The sequence below is a fragment of the Lytechinus pictus genome, chromosome 7, assembly GCF_037042905.1.
Source record: "Lytechinus pictus isolate F3 Inbred chromosome 7, Lp3.0, whole genome shotgun sequence".
Taxonomy (NCBI): domain Eukaryota; kingdom Metazoa; phylum Echinodermata; class Echinoidea; order Temnopleuroida; family Toxopneustidae; genus Lytechinus; species Lytechinus pictus.
In genome coordinates, this window is record NC_087251.1 from 18,095,522 (window position 1) to 18,108,356 (window position 12,835).

The 12,835-nt window shown below is 34.1% G+C and overlaps 2 protein-coding genes across 3 annotated transcripts in view; one reads left to right on the forward strand and one right to left on the reverse strand.

Moving 5' to 3' along the window:
• LOC129264837 (AP-5 complex subunit mu-1-like) overlaps window positions 1-4,186 on the reverse strand; it is a 9,694-nt gene extending 5,508 nt beyond the window's left edge. Inside the window, exons 1-5 of one of the 2 annotated variants that reach the window (XM_054902791.2) lie at window positions 3,650-4,186; window positions 2,248-2,386; window positions 1,580-1,681; window positions 885-955; window positions 409-487 (exon numbers count right to left, since the gene is read on the reverse strand). In XM_054902791.2, the coding sequence (XP_054758766.2) occupies window positions 409-487; window positions 885-955; window positions 1,580-1,681; window positions 2,248-2,386; window positions 3,650-3,717 (459 nt within the window). In that variant the 5' untranslated portion in view covers window positions 3,718-4,186. Of the gene's footprint in view, window positions 1-408; window positions 488-884; window positions 956-1,579; window positions 1,682-2,235; window positions 2,387-3,649 lie in introns of both variants that reach the window. The other variant, XM_064102124.1, reaches the window with a different exon arrangement.
• LOC129264838 (selenoprotein N-like) overlaps window positions 3,538-12,835 on the forward strand; it is a 27,116-nt gene continuing 17,818 nt past the window's right edge. Inside the window, exons 1-2 of the mRNA XM_054902792.2 lie at window positions 3,538-4,539; window positions 12,623-12,745. Of these exons, the coding sequence (XP_054758767.2) occupies window positions 4,156-4,539; window positions 12,623-12,745 (507 nt within the window). The 5' untranslated portion in view covers window positions 3,538-4,155. The remainder of the gene's footprint in view (window positions 4,540-12,622; window positions 12,746-12,835) is intronic.

The window sequence follows — 12,835 nt, forward strand, 5'->3', positions numbered from 1 at the left end:
CTGGCTAACAATACCTAGAGCAAGCCAATTTAACCACATCTTTAAGAATGTAGCATTAATTCAGGTATTCCCAATGCTTTTTCACAAAATCTAGTGTCAGTATTATAGTTGACTTTATAACAACCCTAAATTCTAACTTCTAAGTCCTATACAGCTATATTTCGGATGAATATATTGAATCCAAATGCATTATTGGGTTCAATACATTAACTTCTAAAATACTAGTATACCAATTACTATATCGTTTGCGAAAAAGAAATGTCAGAGATAAAATAATGTCTTTGCAATGAATAAGATTAGAAAAACAAAAGTAAAAGGGTTAAATCTTAATTGTATCATGTATGAAATACTTGTAAGAGTCAAGAGAACACACATTTAGAAATTACAAGTGGAATTATGGGATTTTACCTCATTCACATTCCTTGGAAGAGCCCCTACTACTTCTGCCATTTGGAATAGGAGAGAAAATCCCATAGATACACCAGGGCTAAGACAATGAGAAATAAAAATGTAAGGAAATATATAATACTTAAAGGTGTGGAAAAGTAGTGGTAATGGCAAATAAATCTTGTTGAAAATGGTAAACTAAAATATGTTAACACTTACGCAAATAGGCTTATGATTATTGATATATCACATCTCCTTAATAGTAATAACGTATATTGTCACAATACAACAGAGCTAATTGGAAATACAAAATATGACTTTCTTCAAAGATCAGGAATATATTTGGAAAGTTCATTTGGCACGGCGTAGTAAAGTTGTTTTATAGCATCACAGCTAGATAACAGATTAAAGCATTGTAAAGGTGGTCTTATGTACAACATATATGAAAGTTGCAGAATTGGTAGTCAAAGCATTATCTTATGATAAAAAGAACTCACATATCAATGAGAGGTGGTCTGGATGATGAAGTCAATTCAACCACAGGCAGGCAAATGTATAATAATCCAAACTATTAAGAAATGGCAAATGGATTACATCAGTACAATGAAATATGACATCAATAAATATGTTTCTCCTCTCTTCAAATATAGGCCTACATGTAGTCTATGGTGATAAATAAATTTTTTCATATTTTCATGGATTTTTTACGAATCAAAAAGCCTATAGATCTCTAATCTTGAAGGAAAATCATGGAAAGGTATTTTTTTTCATAAATTACCTTTAAATAAAGAAAATCATAGTCAAATGTAATAGAAAACACATAAACACAGGATATCAATTAGACAAATTAAAAAGCACATTTCCAACACATTAAATTCAAACATAATATGATATTGAATAAGTTCGGCAGTATTTCATTTAATTTTGATAATTTCTCAATGAATAGCAAAATTAAATTTGAGTATGCTTCTATGAAACAAGCAGACAAAGCAGCATTACAGATTGTGAAAGGAGTCACAGATTAAGCAGAAGCAAGGGGAATGGTAAAAGAGTGCTCAAGTGAGGGGGAGGAGAAGAGGGGAGAGGAGCTTGATACAAATTGAAACAGGAAAGGATGAGAGTGAAAACATGGCAAAGTTTTACTCTTTATCAAAATGAATTATTTCCCCTTTATTAGTGGATTTATTCTTACCTTTTCTATCATGATAACAGGCCATAACTTCCCTTCTTTGACAGTGAGCTCAAAGATTGGTTTCTGATATACCATGTCACAGCTATCCCTGGAATCTATAAACTGTTGGATTAATAGATAGAAGTGTAAAAAAGTAATACATCCAAATATGGAAACTCTGTTAATACAAGGTGTTCTAGGGAAAGTATCATTAAAACATAAATGCACTGCATTATCATTGTTTTGATTAAGGGGGGGGGGAGACACCAGACACATTAATTTCTTGATGTGTATTCGAGAAAGTTGACTAATTCCAGTGGTCGATATTTACCATGAAGACATTAATCCTTGAATTTATATCATACTTTGGAATCCTTGGATACTGTAAATTTATCTAAAACTACATTTTTTAAATTCAATAAAATATATATATGCATGATTGTTTTAAAAAGATGGATTAATATTCTTATACAAAACATAATATCTGAGGTGTGACAAAAATCCAATATTAAAAATTTCAAATGTTTGCGAGAATGAATAAAAAAAAGATTAACATTTTTATAGATTATACTGTAGTTTCTTAAAAATATGGATGCAAGGTTTTGACTCCCCTGTGAAGGTATATTTCCATTTTAAATACCTAGTATTACCAACATAACATTATTATTCCACCTTACTTGGATGATTACCTTGTGGGAAGGATGCTGCAGCCCAAGCTCATCAATGACAGCTTTGTAGATCTCTATTTCATTTGGGATCTTCACATAGTCATTCCTATCAGCACCTTCTCCATAGATCTTTGCTCTTTTCTCTACAGTTGGGTATGTCCTGTCAGTTTGCATGAAGATTGCATGATGGTTTTTTTTTTTAAGTATAAAATCCGAGGTAATAAAATGATATTTCAAGCATGAAAACATTTTTTTTAAACATTGCTGTTGCATTAAACATTGAACAATGATTTCATTTTACATAAGACTGCCAAATGTTGATCACACACAAAAAAAAAATTCAGGTAAAAAATACACCCACACCTATAAACGCAAATGAAATAGGAGTAAAATATCTCTCAGATCTGTTATTTGAATTTGATCATGATGATCAACTTTATTGCTTAGCTTTGTTATCTCATCAAAAATTTGTATTGAAAAAAATATATATATGTATATCTTTCATTTTTCAAATACAAAGGGCATTAAAAATTTTCTTGGATTTCATCCATGTCAAATCTGGAACATGAAACTGTTTTTTTTTCTTTCTTATAGGGTCGACTCATATAAAGGGCCATGGAATAGTTTTGAAAGGGAAGGGGGGGCTGACCACATAGAAAATCACAATTAAACCCCTACCCTCAGTTCCTGATAGATATAAACAGGTAATTATTACTATACACTTAGCATCCTCCCTCTCTCTCCCCAGACAGAGTCACTGCAATTTCTCTGAGAAATACGACATTTTATTCAGATTTTATATCTGGAATCATTTAAAATCAGACATCAATATAATAGTAGGCCTACTAAAAAGGTTTGTGGTTCAAACTGCTGTCAGACAATCCCCAATTATTATGTCTATAGGCAGAGCCTTTGCCTATTAATATTTTAATAATTGTCATTGTCTGACATTACTTCCAAACAATATTGCCAACAGCCAAGTTCTTGTAATTGCCGTCTTTAATTCAGGCCAAAATTCTTTTCGGTATTAGAATACCTACATGGGTATAAAAAAATTCTTCTCGATTAGCAATGACTCGTATAATCATGATATGTCATTCATTGACAAACTACCTCATCTAAAGTTGTTGTTATTTTGAATAGGCAAACTAGTCAGTTTTGACTATTGTTGCCTTGTTAATCTGCTTTCCTTTTTTTTCCAAATCAGAATAATTTCTTTGTTGAATCTATATTCTTGTAGTTCTACTTCTTCTAATCTAGTACCATAATTATAACAACAGTGAGCTGTAAGTTAGTAAGTTACAGCTCACTGTTTTTATAGTTATGGTACTAGATAAGTAGAACTACAATTCAGTTGAGCCTGAGGCTGAAAAATGTCAATGATTGGATAATCTAGTGTAACATAGTAAAAACAATTTACAACCTTGAAAATAGGACTGAAGAAGGTCCATTGCCTGGCAATGGTATTACCCATATTGCTCGGAGGGCCATGCCGTTGATTCTTATTAAATTTCAGTCTTTGAAATGAATTGTACACTCCCTCCTTGACAATGGGTATGAATCAATCGCTTTTGATACATGGATGTGAGTACGTGGGACCAAGCTTCAGATTGATATCACCGACAGTCAGAGACTTTGTTTACAATGCATTGCTCCGCCTCCGCTCTCAGCTCTGTGTATCGTGCATGCACTACGTGTGCCAAGCTAGCTCAACACGTGTGCATTGTCACTTCCGGGTTCAGGGGAGAACAATATTATCAGGAATTAGATCATTATGGTGACGCTAATACTCTCCATCCTTGCTATTTTTATGGTGTTTATTGTCTGTACCGTCATCTGGGCAGTATGTAGATCCATGGAGCCAACTAAGCATAAGGTTTAAAGTAAAAAAATACCCAAAGATCAGGACGGAGTACTCCACAACCAGCGATGCCGTCGAAAGATCGAAAAAAGCCGCCACATCGGGGCGGTGAAGGACGATCACCCATCAGCTCTGGGGGCACTGGCTCTGTTGATTCTGCTACCCAAACCACTGATCAATACCCTCCGACCTTTAGACGTTCTAAACGGGGAAGATGCCGGTGGAAAGGACTGACGTTTCTGTCCATTTTGGTGGCCGTGGCTGCTGTGCTTGCTGGCAACTTCGCAAACAGAATATTGATGGAGAAATTTGTGATGGAGGAAATGAAGCTTACCATTGGGGAGGAAGGAGTTAGCATCTTCAATGCTTATGATAGAGATGGTGATGGCCATCTAAATGTTATTGAATTTGAACCTCTCTTGGAAAGACTGAATATTGAAGACAGCACAGAGGTATTCCAATTCCAACTTTCATAATTATAGTCATGAAATGTTGATGAATGATGATGATGATGATGATGGTGATGATGATGATGATGGTGATGGTGATGATGATGATGGTTATGATGATTGGTGATGATGATGATGCACGATGTCTGGAAAATTATTGTGTTGTACGTATTTGAACTCTGTCGACCAATTTTGTTTCTTTTTCATTATTTAGCAAATTTTGTTAAAGCGTTGGTTTGATTTCTATTACATAATACATATGTAAAGTGCATGGCCTGTGCATGGCTAACCATAATACTACATTGTAGATCTGCCCTTTTCAGTCTTTTATGAAAACATAATGTTCATAAGAAGACTGAAGAGTTGGTTGTAATATTAAATAGATAAGAGGGGAAGAAATTTGATACTGATACTGTATTAAATGTTACACTTTTCTGAATTTTTCACTTGAAGGATTCCTGATTTTTTTTCTTCCATTTTTACTTAAGTTTTATTTTTAATATATGCAAGTCTTTTTTTATAGAATCCAATGCCTTCTAAAATAATTTGCTTTTTGTAGTTTTATCATTGACAAGCATTTTCTTAACTTCCATTTCAAGGAGAAGTCCAGGCCGAAAATTCTATCTTAATAGAGTAAAATTCAATGAGCAAAATACTGAAATTTCATGAAAATCTGATGGAAAATAATAAGGTTATTAAATTTCAAACGTTAGAAAGTTCTGCAAAAACAGTTATATACATGCCATCATGAAGTGGGCTGATGCCACTGTCCCCATTTTCCCTTTTATTTTTTATCATGAAGAAAGTTATTTCATATACATGCAAGTATATAAAACATGTATCCCTTGTAATAAAATAGGTTTCAGCAATGATTGTCTTGAGTATCATAAAGTTTACCTACTTTTACATAGGCCGCCTCCATGTGCTCGGTACATAAAGTATGGTCTCAAAATAATAATGAAAAAAACACAATTTGAAAGACATCGTTTGTTATAAATGAATTAGCTGAGGCCTGAGGATGTGTTTAAAGTATACATCCAAAGAATCAAAAGTATTTTATAATGACTTTATGTGATCATCATTGTAAAGGGGAAGTATTACTAATCAGATATATAACTTCACTTTTCAAAATAGTGATCAGAGATTGCAGAAATCAGCTCTCAAAAATGATTTATTTTCATGCCATATTTCTGCCTTCCACCGGTCCTCTTGCGAGCTCCAGCTGAGTGACGTCACACAATGAGCAGTGAGCAGCTGAGCTGACAGCAGCCCATTGGAGACGATCTTTCCAATCAGCGTTTTTTGCTCTTAGAATTGTTTATTCCTCTTAAGATTGGTCTTGTTATATAGATAAAAGTTTGAATTTACTGAACAGTGAAAAAAAGTGCACATTTAACGTATTTTGGTGACCGATATTTAGCTTAGATTTTTTTTTTTTTTTCAAGAAATATAGGTGAATAAACAAAGCATATTTTCACGTAGAAATCACACTTGCGTCACATTAATGTTATAGTCAATATAAAGCATAGACATTCTTCTTTATGACTGAACAAAAATTATGAAATTTCATTAAGTAGCAAAGTCAGGAATCAAAAAAAAAACACGGCAATATCCATCGCGAAATGACTGAAATTGCAGTTGAATTGCCGAAGCATTATTAGGAAACAGCGGCGAGCGGACTCTCTTTCATATATCTTAAAAATGCCTTCCTGTTAGGGCGATGGTCTGTGGCCAAATGCGTTGGCCATTGTTTTGTCATGTGCGAGGACCCTGGTTCGAAACTCGGATTTTTTTTTTCTGGGTATTTTTTTTTTATTCCTTCCCCGTCCCTACCCATCTTTTTTTTCTCTTTTTATTTTCTTGTGAAATTCTATTCAGACCTGTATTTATCAAATCTTGCTTCTTAATTGCTGCTTTTGATTTTCAAGTTCTTGATTAGATTATTTCTACTCTTATTCGGGATGGGAGGGGTAGAGTTAAAAGTCAAGTCCACATCAACTAAAAATTATTTGAATAGAGTGATTTCCCTTGTTGTTTTTACTCAAAACAGTCATATACACAAAACAATGATATGCAAATTAGAGTTGTCACTCACATCACATTCGTTTCTATTTTTTGTGGCATTTTGTTTTTTATTCTTTGCAGATTTGACGATAGGAAACTCTTCATCTGATCACAATAGGTTATATTTACGGAACTGTTAAAATAGTAATTATATAAATTTGAATCAAAGTTTTTATGAAATTTCCTGCAATATCTTGTTATTTTTCTTTAAATTCAAATGAATTTTTGATTGCGTGGACTTCTCCTTTACTCTTAATGTAGGGAATGCATAGCAAAATTTATCCAGAAACAAAATTGTCTTAGAATATGCAAATCAGTAATTGGACACATGTTCACTTTTCTTTCATCCAGGCCACTTCCTCACATCCACCAGGCTTTCAGTCTGATGATGAACCATCACACAACATTCACAGTGCTTCACAATAAATATTTCACTTCTGTTCATACATGCAATAAATATTGTGGAAAACAAATAAAAGGCGTACCCATATTCAAATACCGTGTAAAAGGACAAATATATTATACCTTTCGAGAAAAATCAGCACGTTAAATATCTGATAACAAAACATAATTATGGGGCACTGCAAGAAACTTATGTTCAATTGCAAATCAAGCGTAAGTCTTAAATTCAAATTCAAGCGTAATAAGGTCGAGTTGCAATCGCAATTCAACTACATGTTTAATCAAAGGACTTTCCCTTGATTTGGGACGTGTGATTGAGTATAACATTTCTCGCAAAATGCCCTAGTAACATTAAAATTGTTCTTTCGTTTTAAATTGTGTGTTATTATTTTTGACAAGCTGTATTCCTGTCCGAGTAAAATTTCTTAGTTCTCTCCAAAACTGTGCTCAAAATTGTTTCCAAGATTGATAAAGAAATTTTTTCTTTTGTATCATTATCATTCCACAACTTGCAAACCGTAGGTCCTGGAAAGAGTGAAGAAAAAAATGGCTATATCCAAATCATAGTAAAAGGACATGATGGAATCTCCCAGATTGAGGTAGCAAGCAGAGACCAGAAGTCACCAGAGTTAGCAATTGTGCAGATCTGTGTGTAGAAGAGAGAAAAAAAGAAATAGTTTAAATAATCAAATCAAAGTATGAATTTAATTATCGTGATGATTGATGACGTGCGGTGGCATGTAATTCCCGGTCAACAACAAATGATAGTAGGTTTAGACACCTGAAAAGTTCCACTCAGAACACTGGTGCTCTACCTCAAGTGATGTTTGTGTAGGCCCCACTCCACTTCACTACCGCTACACTACCGTACATGTACGCCACACCTACCCGGGTAAGTGTGTAGCGTAGTGTAGGCTGTAGCAGTACTCCAGTAGTGAAGTGGAGACTACACGAACATCACTTGAGGTACGGTGCTCTCTGAGTCTCTGTGTCATTACAAAGATTGCATTTATCTTCATTGTTGAAGGCATTACGCATACATATATGCAGCAACACTCTAATCAGAAAGAAACACCAGACTCTAATTTTGGCCCACCCAAGGGTTCATTACATGCCGCCGCGCACAGAAAATTCAAGCAATAGAAGTCGTGGACCCAAGAAGTGAGATCCCAGCACGCGCGACCCACTAGTTAGAAATCCACTGCCAAACGCGGTTCGTGGTTAGTATACTAATACTAACCTCGCAATACGTACTAGTAGTATACTATTATACTAACCTCGCAATACGTGTGAGTGATTTTGGCCAGGAATCAGGGTAATCACTGCTGAAAATTTGTCTGGCTTCATGACATCGGCATCATGGTGATATAATTCTGTGTATAATAAAAACTTAAACATTCCTCTGAAACAGCAGATTTTCAGCCATGGTCCATACCACTCAGTGCTCCTAAATAATTTAATTGCCTGCCTGAGTCCTGACCAGTTTTAGAAATCTGAAGAAAAAATCTGCTGGAATTGTGCCACTCACACGTATTAAGTATACTAACCCCGCACCACGAACCGCGTTTGGCAGTGGATTTCTAACTAGTGGGTCGCGCGTGCTTAGCCTGGAGGCGTCTGGGATCTCACTTCTTGGGTCCACAACACACGACTTCTATGGCTTGATTTTTCTGTGCGTGGCGGCATGTAATGAACCCTTGCCTTGGGTGGAATTGTACAAAAACATTTCCTATTTCTAAAATAAAAACTTTTTAATTTTAATAGTAGTTATGCCAAAATGCATGATTCTAAACTTATATCAGATCTGTATCTGTCATCTGACCTGAATGCATCGTCAGAACAAGTACAGTTTCCAAACATGCTTACCTTGACTTTTGACTGGATCAAACAGCGTAGCCTGCAACATGCATCGGGAGCAAGTGAATGGGACCGTGCAGCTTGGAGTTTTTCAATAGTTAGTAGAGCAACACAACGAAGACTGTCGAGTGGACAAAATCGATCTTTCCAGTTCACAATTCCATAAAAAACGGGCAAAATAACACAGTTCTGGTTCCCTTATAGTCTGAAGTTGTCGAAAACAGAATTCGGATGTCACATTACATGAAGAAAACGGAAAATTCGGAAGATATTGAAGAGGTCAGTAAGGTGATTCAGTGTATTATGCACAGAGGGATGATGAGCTCGATTATTGTGTGACGTCATTATTCTCGACTGTTTTCACTGCGTGAACTGTCGGTCTGGGGGGCGGCTGGGGGGCTTAGAATGGTCTCTAATAATTTCATTTCTTGCATTTCCACGACATCGATAAGACTTTTTAGTGACATATTTGTGTATAAAAAGACAAGACCTTTCCATTCATATATAATTTGTCTATAATCATCACTTTCGTGAATTTTCTTTGTGTGTATACTTTAAAGATATTCCACTCAACCAAACTACATGTATCAAGTCTTACACCAGGGGTGGTATTCTGAAAACGTTCTTATCTTTGTTCTTATCTTTGTTCTTATCTTTTATCTTATCTTTTATCTTATCTCATTGAGATAAGAAGACGCTAAAATCATTGCAAATCGGTATTCTGAAAATTTTCTTAACGCGTTCTTATCTCTGTAAAGACTGCCCCCTTCTAATCTTCAATACGCCCATTTTTAAGATATTACCAATCAAAATGCGCTTTATATTGGCAGTTTAACCAATAGAAGTGTTCCTTATGTCAAGAGAATATCATGGGCACTGCGCGTACACTGTTTCTGGCGCATTGCGGGAAATAGACATTTTTATACGCAATGACTGATTATTATTTCGAGACACGTGCACAAAATAAAGAAAGAAATTAAAGAAAAAAAGTAAATAAAGCAGGTACGAATAAAGAATTAAACAGGAAGAAAAGAAAGTAAGTAGGTAAGAAAGGAGACAGAAAATGGTCAGAATGAATCAGAAATAAATAAAAAAGATGACAGGAACAAAGCAGAAAATAATGAAAGAAAGAGTAAATGAAAGAAAGCAAGCAAAAAGAATTTAAGAGAAAATCAAAAATTAAAAGAAAGAAAAAAGAATGAATAAAAGAAATAAAAAGGAGGAGAAAGAGAATGATTATCAATGATAAAGTGAGCAATAAAAAATGAAGGTAAAAATAAAGAAAGAAAATGAAAGAAAGAAACTTAAAGGGAAAAAACGGAAAAGGACAAAATAAAAAGATTAAAAAGGATAAAATGAAGGAATAAAGAACAGAAAAAAAACGAAAAATGAGCGAAAGAAAGTGAAAATGAAAGAAAGAGAAAAGGAAGGAATAAAAAATGTAAAAAGTGAAGGAAGAGAGAAAAAAGGAAAATGAAAAAAAAAAAGAGAGAGAGAGAGAAATACAGGAAAATATAAGAGAGAAAAGATGAAAGAGAAATTAAAACAAAAATAAAGACTAAAGAAAGATAAATCGAAAAAGAAAGGTAAATTCAAAGAAAGAAAGAAAAAGAACGAAAAGGGAAAATAAAAAGGCAGGGAAAATAAAAAGGCAGGAAAAATGAAGAATGAATGAAAAAAAAACGAAAAACATTCATGGAAAGAATAAAGAAAAAGATTTTTATAAATTAATAGAAGAAAGACAGAGAGAAAAAAGAAAATAAAGAAAGAGAGTAAATCAAGAACGAACGGAAAAGAATGAGCGAAAGAAAGAAAAAAAAAGAAATAAAGAAAGTAAAAAGAGACACAAAAGTGTCAGAAAGCAGAAATTTAAAAAAATGAGAGCGAACGAACGAACGAACAAAAAAAAGAACAAAATTGAAAATAAACAAAACAAAGAAAAATAAGGGAGGAAATTTGAAATTTAAGGGCAGGAAGAAAGAAAGAAAAAAGGAAAAAACAAATATAAAGACGAAAGAATGAATGAAAGAAAGAAAAATAAGGAAGAAATAAAAATATTGCAAAAAATAAATTGAAGGTAGACAGAACAAGAAAAAAAAGAGAAATGGAAAGAAAGAGAGAAAAAAGGGAAATAAAAAAGCAGAAATAAAGACTTAGTAAAGAAAAAAAAGGAAAATGGAAAATAAAAAAGGAAGAAACATGAAGAATAAATGAAACAAAGGAAAAGAAAAATAAAGAAGAAATTTAAAGATTAAAAAGAATAAAACAAAACAAACCGGATAATGAAAGGAAGGAAGACAGACAGACAGATAGAAAAGAAGAAAAAGAGAACATAAATATATAAATTTAAAAAAAGGATAGAATAAGAGACGGGCAAAATAAAGGGTGAATTAAAGAAAGGGTGCATGGGAGAAATACCGGTTACTACCAGTGTCCATCTATTTTTTAGCAAGAAAGAACGCGGACATCATGAGATGTGATAACCCTCTCGCTATCTTAAATATTATCATAAATATCGTAAGAAGATAAGAAAGATAAAAGATAAGAACGTTTTCAGAATACCACTTATCTTGATTTTGTTCTTATCTTTTTAGCGCGCTTTTGTATATGCACGAGTTATAAATTTACGCGCTCAGCATAGGATGGAAAGCAAGATAAGAACAAAAGATAAGAAAAAGATAAGAACGTTTTCGGAATACCAATTTGAGAACGTGACGTAGATAAGAACAAAATTAAGATAAGAACGTTTTCAGAATACCGCCCCAGGGAGTTGGGAACTCCCTGCTTACACGCACACCCTTCCTTTGTACACAAACTCTTTCCCTTCAACTATATTCAAATGTTATGTAACACCATTGTATTTTGTGAATTGGTACAGAGAGAAGGTCTTAGGGGTCGTTAGGAGGGTTGAGCATTGTTTGTTGCCTACCTTGGTCTGGGTACAATTCATCATCATTAGTTTTGGATCTGTCTTGTATTTACTTTAGTATGCCAGCCAGCAGTCCTTGTGATACATGTAAATGTGTAGACTGAGAATGAGATGTCTTTCTTCCAATTTATAGTGTTTAATGGCAGGAATTTCTTAGGATATGGGACAAAAGTGTTTTGGTGCAAGAGGATGCAGAGTCTATGTATGTAAATGTACTGTAGTGTAGAAATAGAATTTAGATTTATATGTTTTCAATTACATTTACATTGACCAAAAATTAACCTGAAAATACAGTTAAGTCTGTATATATGTAAATTGCATAGATGTTTAGGCACTTGTCGACCATAATATGCAAAACATGTAGGCCTACAGTATTAATTACGTGTACACCTTCTCAGTCGTACATGTATTCGGCCCAAGTCAAACAAGCCTCTGTGTTCCCAAGAGATTGAACCCAGACACATACTGTATAAGTATGAATCCCTTCACACAAATCTTCATCCAGAATGTAGGCACATGCCCCTCCCCTCCCCCTCCCACATACTCAAAATTGGCATTGCTGCACATCTCTCCTGTTTTAAAATAAATGAGAGACACATGTACTCTGTTCATCCCCTGGTCTGAAAAGCTGTAACTGAATACCATAATTAAAGTGAATAATTGTGAACCTAAAGGAAACCCACTGTAAAAATAACATTGTAAGAAATACAATGTAGACCTATTTTCTGCGACCAAGACATCTTGATCCACTACTATTAGGAGGAGTATTAATATATTATTTGACATCTGTCTTACAGTATGACTTTATTTTGTTTTTGTTTCTATTTTAAACAGAGAGGAGACTTCTCCTATGGTGATGAGGATCTGGACCCAGCTGAAGAGGTCTTGACTGTAGAAGCACACTATATTCCTCTTCAGCAAGACACCATGTCCAAATCAAAGGATCAATCATTCTTGGTAAGAAAAAATGGTCCTGTTGTATAGAATTCATTCTTACCAGGTAATTTACTTATTTTGACATCCAGTGAGGTAACCATGGATGGAATC